The following is a 9,430-nucleotide window of genomic DNA, read 5'->3' as shown; positions in this document are numbered from 1 at the left end:
AAGCTGCTACTGTTGGGCCCTCGAGCAAGGCCCTTAACCCTCTCTGCTCCAGGGGGCGCTGTATCATGGCTGACCCTGCGCTCTGACCCCAGCTTCCTAACATGCTGGGATATGCGAAGAAAAAGAATTTTACTGTGCTGTAATGTATACGTGATTTAATAAAGACTCATTATCATTAGCTCTAGAGTCCGAGCTGCCGTTCTAGAAAACGAACCGGATTGAAAAGTTCAGTAACGCTGTTCAATATCGTCTCTAGGAATCACGACGTTTGGTGTTCCAGCTTATGCTTGCATTTCTCCAACCTTTTTTCCCCGTCTCGATCTCGAGCAGGATTTAGACGGATTCACCCCCGAGGTATTGATATTATCATCACTCTGTCCTGCTACTTGAGAAAGCTCTCGTCTCTCTCATCGTAGCCTGATGAGCTGAGGATGAGTTGGTGTTGCATCAGTCCTAAGAGATGGAGCTTTCACTGTCTAATCCTTTTCGCAGTCACAAAAGGAATTGACTGAGCATATTTTTGTATGAAAAAAAAACAAAAACGGCTTGGGAAATGAAAAGACGGTTTGTAGATCCTGCAGAGTGTGTACGTAATCGTAACACAAGCAATCAAGTGTCAGACAGGCGCTCTTTTGGAAAAACGCCACTCCTGTGCAATCAGCGCACTTCAAAGAGACGAGGGCCTGGCTGAATTACAATGAGCTCCGTCGTACAAAAGGACCGTCGTCCCTTTGGCATGGCACACCATCGAAACCTTTCCTTTTTTTTGCTCGCCGACTGATGTCCTCATCAGTGTTCGTGAGGAGATGAAATAAAACCGACTAAACTGGATTTGGCCTCGTTCTGACATTCTGCAGGTTTATATAAGATAGACTGAGATGTGATTGGGGGGTGGACAGGGGTGTGTGACATCTGAAGTGCAGTATGGTAATGCCTCTCCTCTCATCCCTTCATTCTCCATGTCCCCTACCCACTCTACTCTCCACCGGTCTCCTTCAGTCCTGGTTTGATTTACAGATTGTTACGGACGGAGAAAACGCTTGCAGCGAGATCGAGTCTGCGATGTACAGATCACTCAAAGAATATCTCTGGGACGGATGAAGTTTTGATGTAACTGTTAAATGTTTTCATGATCAGCAAGCCTTTCACAAACAGATCACAGAGACAGGTGAGTAACCGAAAAACAGTCACCAAGTCTGTGCTAGAATTTAGTAATGGTGGGTTTAAAAATGGTGGGTTTAAAAAAAAAACAAAAACGGGTGAATATCACAACTCGGCTTTCGTAAAGTTTATTATTATATCTATTATTGAGTATCCTATAGTTATGAACCTATTTGACTGGTGATTTGAACAGGGGGTTTTAATCCAAACTCAAAAGCATGGAGCTTATAGTATTGGCACCCTGTCCAGGGTGTACCCAGCCTTGAGCCCGATGCTCCCTGGGATAGGCTTCAGGTTTCCCCGTGACCCTGAAGGACGGATAAGCCGTATAGAAGATGGATGGATGGATGGATGGAGATATATATATATATATAGTCAGTTTGGACCAAATATGTTCTGCTGGTGGAAAGTTCAGGAATAGAAAACTCTATGGTCACAATAAATAGCCTATGTGTTCTTGTACACGTTTAAACGAGGAGCCTAAAACCGTTACCGTTATATTATGTTCACGGAGGCATTTCAAGCAAATCTTTCCGTCATTAATAAGAATTTCTTCTCCAGAACGTTCGAGCTCGATATCTAGTCCGAACGGCTTCACTGGCGGCTACGCTCGCACCTACAAGTGTTCAAGGTGTGTCGTGGAATTGTTTCTACATTATTAAAATCATTTCCGAAGTGGAAATATGTCATGTATGATAACATCTAGAGCAGGGGCGTCCAATCTGATCCGGAAAGGGCCGGTGTGGGTGCAGGTTTTTATTCCAACCGAGCAGGAGAAACACCTGATTCCACCCGTTTAATCAGTTGATCTTGGTTTTCAATAGACTCAGGTGTGGCTTCTGATTGGTTGGAATGAAAACCTGCACCCACACCGGGTCTTTCCGGATAAGATTGGACACCCCTGATCTAGAGCAGTTGTTCCTGCACAATTTATTGGCACAATCACTGGTGTAGTGCACCGGTCCACATCCCTGGTGTATTGGAGTAATCTTGACCGAACGAGCTCAATGACTCGAGATGAGCTGAACAATTGGAGCAACGGTATTGGATCAGGATAAACAAAAACATGCTGGAGCAATGTATCACTGTATACACTTTTTTATATACGATATTTAATATTTGTGTAGTGGCCAAGGGAAAACCCTTCACATGGTGAAATTCTGACCTTTTATACTATATAGAGTCCAATTCAAACATTTCAAGGCTGGTTGCATGCATAAGGGAAAATGGAGAAAATTGCATTTAAAGATTTCTTTCCAACCCCGCCTTGTGCCCGATGCTCCCTGGGATAGGCTCCAGGTTTCCACGTGACCCTGAAAAGGATAAAGCGGTATAGAAGATGGATGGATGGATGGATGGATGGATTTCTTTCCAACTCCTACGCAGGAGCATCACGGACAGTGTCTGATTAACGGCTGAACTAATTACTCACATGTCTATTTTGTTACAGAATGTAGCTTTCCAACAACTTGATCAAAGCGTCCCAGTCGGAATTTCACACTCAGCTAGCGAAGGATTAGGTATCCTTATTTCGACTGACTGTTTTTACCACCATGTCTGTAAAACTGGCTCCGTACCCAACTGGATATTTGCAGAAAGATACATCGTTTGGTGAAATCTATTCATGTTTTCTTAAAGACAACGTGTCGGTGTATGTTCCAGTGGTGCTTGAACGGTTCTGGATTTTAGAATTTTCGATATATCTGCCTCAATTTGACCTAAAACTTCATCAGATTTTCACACGAGTCCTACAAGTAGATAAAGAGAACCCGAATGAGACAAAAATATACTTGGTCATTTATTTATTGAGGAAAATGACCCAATGTTACAGATCTATGAGTGGCAAACGTATGTTTTTATTCAATGGGATGACAATCAGGTGTGAGTGAGCGTCCTGTTTTAGTTAAAGAACAGGGATCTATCAGAGTCTGATCTTCACAACACTGGGAAAGGTTACAAAACCATCTCGGAAGAGTTTGGACTCCACCGATCCACAGTCAGACAGGTTGCGTACAAATGGAGGAAATTCGAGACCAGTATTCCCCTCCCCAGGAGTGGACACCAACAAGGATCTCTCCAAGAGCAAGACGTGTAATAGTTTGTGAGCTCGCAAAGGAACCCTAAGCAAATAAAGGCTTCTCTTACATTGGCTAACGTTAACGTTCACGAGTCCACCATGTGGGCAAGCCAGAAGGCTATTGGAAAAATGTTTTGTCGACGAATCAGACAAAAATAGACCAGCAGATCATTGGTTTAAATGAGAAGTGTTATGTTTGGAGAGAGGAAAACACTGCATTCCAGCATAAGAACCTTATCACGTCTGTGAAACATGGTGGTGGTAGTATAAACCCCAAATTTTGGCTAAAACGACTGTAGGTTTTTCCGACTTTTTTGCCTGTTTGTCAGAATTCGGGCACGGCGATATCCGGTGGGTTTTCTCCGAGCGCCTCATATGAGAGAAGCAATGTGTTCTACACTCCCAAGATCCAGAGAGAGGAATAGAGACAAAACAAACGTAAGATTCCCCGGGATACAAGCAGATCAGCAAACAGTTATGGAAACTAGAGATAAGGAACAGGAAAATAACCTGTCAATGGAGTGACCTCAGAAGCTGGGGAAATAAAGTTAAAAGGGTAAGATGGCAGATCTTTTCTTACATTGTGCCTAAACTCTGGAATAAGTTTCTTCCTTAGCGTCCTATAATTAGATACGGCCAAGATCATAAATACATTGTATACCTCGGGAGGCTTAGTTGGAGGTTTGATCACCTCCTCCCTGTGCGCTTTCTCCCCGTGCTTCAGGGGTTTCCTCTGGGTTCTCCGGTTTCCTCGCCAGTCCAAACACAGGCACTGTAGGCTGATTGGCGTTCCCAAATTGTCCGTAGTGTGTGAGACTGTGCTCTGTGATGGGTTGGCACCCCGTCCAGGGCGTCCCCCACCTTGTTTCCCTAGTTCCCTGGTATAGGTTCCAGGCTCCCTGCGTTATAGAAAACGCCTGGATTAATTCCCATATCTCCGAAATTCCCTAATGACTTCCTTTAATGTTAAACTGTGGAGTTCTGTCCCAGCATGACAGGACAAGCGCTCGAAGGGAGTGCAGATTTGAAAGCCCACAGGCTCTCAGTGAAGACCTCAATGGAGGACGATTCGGAGAGAGCAGACAGCACACAGAGCCGGTGAGAATCCGTTATACAACCCCTGGCAAAAATGATAGAATCGCCACGTTCGGAGGACGCTCACTCGGCTGTTTTTTTTTTACCGCGTAGCAAATAAACAAATCGCAGATCTGACGCAAAACGACATCCTCTAAGTGGAGCGATGTCGTCATTTTTCGCCAGGGGTCGTACCACAAGTCTACTTACCTCGACGTTATTGCTGTTGTTTCACTGTCAAACATTACACAGTGTACAGTATACTGACTGCAGCTCGTGTGTGTTAAAGCGGCCATTCGATATGTGATGACACGTCCTCGGAGTTACAGAGGATGGCCACACTCGAACCTTGTGGCCCAAACTCGCAGAACTCCTTCCGTGGAAGAGGAGCTCTATCGAGGTGAGCGTTAGCTCTAATTTCATCGCTGCCTTCAATCACTCTCAGAAACTTTATATTGGTATGTTTCATTCTCCAGAGCTTACCTCTGTGGAGAAACAGCTGAAGACTGATTGGTTTAAAGTGTTGGTCAAGCGGTCTTGGTCACGTGATGAACTGTTTATGGGTTAACGTTGGCTTTAATATGAAGAATTACAAAAAAAAAAAATATATATATATACGCAGAGCAGTATTAAAGCCTGTATACTCCAGGTTGGTGAGTATGGTGGTGACGCTCCGAGAATGGGCCCATAAGAGTCTTCAGGAAGAGGAAGAAAGGCCAGACTCGTTTCTGGAGCGTTTCCGCGGGCCCGAGCTTCGCATCGCGCACAGCCGCATCAGCAGCAATCATCCCGATCCGCAAGACGCCAGCGTCAAGACCAAGTGAGACTCTGAGCTAGACATCTCAGACTTCCCCTGTTTATTGTCGTATACACAGGAAACAGCGGTTTGCCAGTACATCATAATGTTGGTTATTAAACTTGCAGTATAGCAGTAGCTCCTAATAATACTCCTGTAGACATTTTATTGTTTCTCTGTGCTTATTACATTAAAGAACATAAACATAAAGGTAGTAAAAACATGAAACTGGCACAGCCTCGCTCTTTGGAAGCGGCTAGTGTATAGGACGTGGAGGATAAAAAAAAATCTTTACGATGGGAATTTTGGGAATTCGTCAACAGGAAGCCAGACGTGTTCATTCTTGCACCAGCGGATGACGTGTACTACCACTGGCTGTTTGTCATCGCCACAGCTGTACTCTACAACTGGTGCCTCCTGGTGGCAAGGTAAAGTGCACCATCCATACTCCTTTTTATTTATTTATTTTATTATGAAAGCTGCATAAATTATATGGGCTTTCCTATCCAGACATGGCTAGCTCATGACACACCGTCTCTTAAGCTTTCCAGACTGTTTCTGAGCAGCTGTTTCCCAAAACAACCGCTTTAATAATCGCGAAAACCTAACGAAGCCTAATTTAGGCTCTCATTTTAATGAAGATTTATGTAAATAACTGCGATTGTGCCAAGTTCAAAGAGGCAGTTCCCCCCCCTAGGGGCTCACAATTTAGCCATTCATATTTTAAACACAGGGCCTGCTTTGATGAACTTCAAACCAACAACTACATTCTGTGGCTGGTTTTGGATTACCTGTCCGATCTGGTCTACATCCTGGACACCTGTGTGAGGCTGAGAACAGGTCAGAAGCGTTGGCCAGCGATCAAATGTCTGTTACTATTGCATTAGTATGAAATAAACCGCACCGGGGTGTGCTGTTATGGGAAACTAATCAACAGCAGGGTGACGTGAGGCCGTTAACACCAGAAATATGATGGTTTTCCAATAATAGTACATCCTGAAGTGTTTTATTCCTCTTATACCACAGCAATTTGCCGATTCTTACCGTATTTATTAAGGACGACACACAATCAAAAATCATTTCTAATGTATAGATACTTTTAAAAAAAAAATCTTTTAATTAATCTGTGTCTTCAATTCTGAATACTTTACTTTGTTGGAATTACTGACACTGGAGACTCCTTCCCAGAATTCTAAATAAACATCTCCTCAATGACGGCTTGACCGTATCAACAAACACGCACATCGTTTAAATCTGTTTACGTGGAGCGTAACCTTAACCCATACAACTTCCTGTGTCAGTCGTTACTATAGAAACGGTACTTGGAATCGAACGACCGCGTTAATATGAACTGCTGGATTTACTGTCCGAGCCGTTTCATTTTCTGACCAATCGGAATCGAGCATTTGACATTGATGTGGTATAGGATTAAACTTCAACTTTTAAACTTTACCTCTTTTGCTTGCCCGAGATGTTACTTTTGTTACCGACCGACACCCGCTTACACGCACGTCTGCCACGCTGCAGGTTTCCTGGAGCAGGGTCTTCTAGTGAAGGACCTCAAAAAGTTAAGAGAGAGTTACATCAACACCCTCCAGTTTAAGTTGGACCTCTTGTCCATCCTGCCCACAGACCTGGCCTATATTGCCACCGGTATCCATGTGCCTGAGCTACGCTTCAATCGCCTGATGCGCTTTTCACGCATGTTTGAGTTCTTTGACCGCACCGAGACTCGCACCAGCTACCCAAACATGTTTCGCATCGGCAACCTGGTGCTCTATATCTTGGTCATCATCCACTGGAACGCCTGCATCTACTATGCCATCTCCAAGTCTCTCGGCTTTGGGTCAGACCAGTGGGTCTATCCTAACATCTCGCATCCGGAGTTCGGCACCCTGGCCAGAGGTTACATCTACTGCCTCTACTGGTCCACACTGACGCTCACCACCATCGGGGAAATGCCTGCACCGGAACGTGATGAGGAATACGTCTTTGTGATCTTTGACTTCCTAGTAGGCGTCCTCATCTTTGCCACCATTGTAGGCAACGTAGGAGCCATGATATCCAATATGAATGCCACACGTGCCGAGTTCCAAGCCCGCATCGACGCCATCAAGCACTATATGAAGTTCCGTAAGGTCAGCAAAGAGCTGGAGGCTAGAGTCATTAAATGGTTTGATTACCTTTGGACCAACAAGAAAACGATCGATGAGCAAGAAGTGCTCAAAAACCTTCCCAACAAACTGCGGGCCGAGATCGCGATCAACGTGCATCTGGAAACACTCAAGAAGGTGCGCATCTTTCAGGACTGTGAAGCAGGTCTGCTAGTGGAGCTTGTCCTAAAGCTGCGTCCTCAGGTCTTTAGCCCCGGTGACTACGTTTGTCGTAAGGGTGACATTGGTAAGGAGATGTACATCATCAAGGAAGGCCGGTTAGCAGTGGTAGCTGATGACGGGGTGACTCAGTATGCGCTCTTGACATCCGGCAGCTGCTTTGGTGAGATCAGCATTCTCAACATCAAGGGCAGCAAAATGGGAAACCGTCGCACGGCCAACATCCGCAGCATCGGCTACTCGGACCTCTTCTGTCTCTCCAAGGACGACCTGATGGAAGCTGTGATGGAATACCCCGACGCCAAGAAGGTGCTAGAGGAGAGGGGCCGGGAGATCCTCCGGAAGGAGGGCCTGCTCGAGGAGCTGGGACTTGGAGGGCTTACAGGTGTAAAGATGGAGGAGAAAGTGGAGCAGCTTGAGGCCTCATTGGATACTCTGCAGACTCGCTTCGCCCGGCTGCTGGGGGAGTACACAGCCACTCAGCAGAGGCTCAAACAGAGGCTCACTGCCCTGGAGTCCAGGCTGCAGTGCTCTGGAAGTGGATATCTGTCTGATGGAAACGAGAGCACTAACGATGGCGACGGCACTCACAGTGAGGTGAACATACAGCTGTGAACACAACTGTTTCCCAATGACTTCAATGGCACGCCCAGAACAATGAAGCACGTATGTTAAATGTCAGTGATGGTATTCGTTTTAGTTTCCTGTTTTTCTGTTAAATGTTGCGGGCTAGAATTTTCATAGAATTGTTTAAGCTGCAGTTTTGAATATTTATGCTTATTTATCTGAGAGCAATTCACCAGCTTTTTGCTGCATAATAACAACATAATATAAATGACAGATTTGACTGTTTACATTACACGTCGTCTTGTTTTATAGGAATCTTTATCATTAGAATTAGCATTGCGTTAGGAATGAAATTATTTTCATTCCTAAACAAATGAATAAAACACCGTAGCACTGAAAGCATTCTAACAGCATTTACTACAGCGAAGCTCATCCGACCCGCCACGTCAGATACAGTGCTGTGAAAACGTATTTCTTCTGATTTTGTGTACGTCTCATACTAAATAGTTTCAGAAATTAAAACAAAATCTAAGCTTAAACAGAGGCAGCCTGAGTAAACACAAAATACAGTTTTTAAATGATAAATATTATTTATTGAAGCAAAAAGGTTATCCAATACCAACTGGGCCTGTGTGAAAATGTATTTGCCCCCATAGTTATTAATTCCCCCAAATGCAGTTCAGCTGGACTAGACACAACCAGGACTGATTACTACAAACCCTGTTCAATCAAATCAACACTTAGATAGAACTTTTTCCACAGCATGAAGTTGGTTAAAAGGTCTTACTGAGTAACCTACTATGCCAAAGTTGAAAGAAATTCCAGAAATGATGAGGAAGAAGGTGATTGACATACATCAGTCTGGGAAGGGTTACAAAGCTATTTCAAAGGCTCTGGGACTCCAAAGAACCACAGCAAGAGCCATTATCTCCAAATGGAAAAAAATAGTGCACAGTAGTGAACCTTCCCAGAAATGGCCGACCTTCCAAAATTCCTCCAAGAGCACAGCGACGACTCATCCAGGAAGTCACAAAAGAGCCAAGGACAACATCAAACTACAGGAACTACAGGCTTCTCTTGCATCAATAAAGGTCACTGATCATGACTCCACTATCAGAAAGACACTGGGCAAAAATGGCATCCATGGAAGAGTGGCGAGGTGAAAACCACTGCTAACACAGAAGAACATTAACGCTCTCCTGAAGTTTACCAAAACACACCTTGATGATCCTCAAACCTTTTGGGAGGATGCTCTGTGGATTGAGGAGTCGAAAGTGGAACTGTTTGGAAGACAGGGGTCCTGTTACATCTGGCGTAAACCAAACACGGAAATCCACAAAAAGAACATCATACCTACGGTCAAGCATGGTGGTGGCAGTGTGATGGTGTGGGGATGCTTTACTGCTTCAGGGTCTGGGCAAC

At 44.6% G+C, this 9,430-nt stretch overlaps 1 protein-coding gene across 1 annotated transcript; it reads left to right on the top strand.

Moving 5' to 3' along the window:
* Positions 1-4,098: 4,098 nt before the first annotated feature.
* cnga2a (cyclic nucleotide gated channel subunit alpha 2a) lies at positions 4,099-8,297 on the top strand. The gene is made up of 6 exons (XM_053630402.1): positions 4,099-4,336; positions 4,602-4,712; positions 4,962-5,132; positions 5,432-5,536; positions 5,842-5,948; positions 6,636-8,297. Exons 1-6 carry the CDS (start codon positions 4,230-4,232, stop codon positions 8,054-8,056), a joined length of 2,022 nt encoding a protein of 673 aa, XP_053486377.1. The 5' UTR covers positions 4,099-4,229; the 3' UTR covers positions 8,057-8,297.
* Positions 8,298-9,430: the final 1,133 nt, after the last annotated feature.

This window comes from Ictalurus furcatus, chromosome 8, assembly GCF_023375685.1.
Source record: "Ictalurus furcatus strain D&B chromosome 8, Billie_1.0, whole genome shotgun sequence".
NCBI classification, from domain to species: domain Eukaryota; kingdom Metazoa; phylum Chordata; class Actinopteri; order Siluriformes; family Ictaluridae; genus Ictalurus; species Ictalurus furcatus.
Note: the sequence above shows the minus strand (reverse complement) of the source record. Positions and strands in the feature narration are given on the sequence as shown.

Bases quoted from the DNA above. Each gene is read 5' to 3' on its own strand.
- cnga2a (XM_053630402.1), top strand. From the start codon at position 4,230: ATGACAGGACAAGCGCTCGAAGGGAGTGCAGATTTGAAAGCCCACAGG. The intron at 5,537-5,841 runs GTAAAGTGCACC...TTTTAAACACAG, and splicing joins TGGTGCCTCCTGGTGGCAAG to GGCCTGCTTTGATGAACTTC. The intron at 5,949-6,635 runs GTCAGAAGCGTT...GCCACGCTGCAG, and splicing joins CTGTGTGAGGCTGAGAACAG to GTTTCCTGGAGCAGGGTCTT.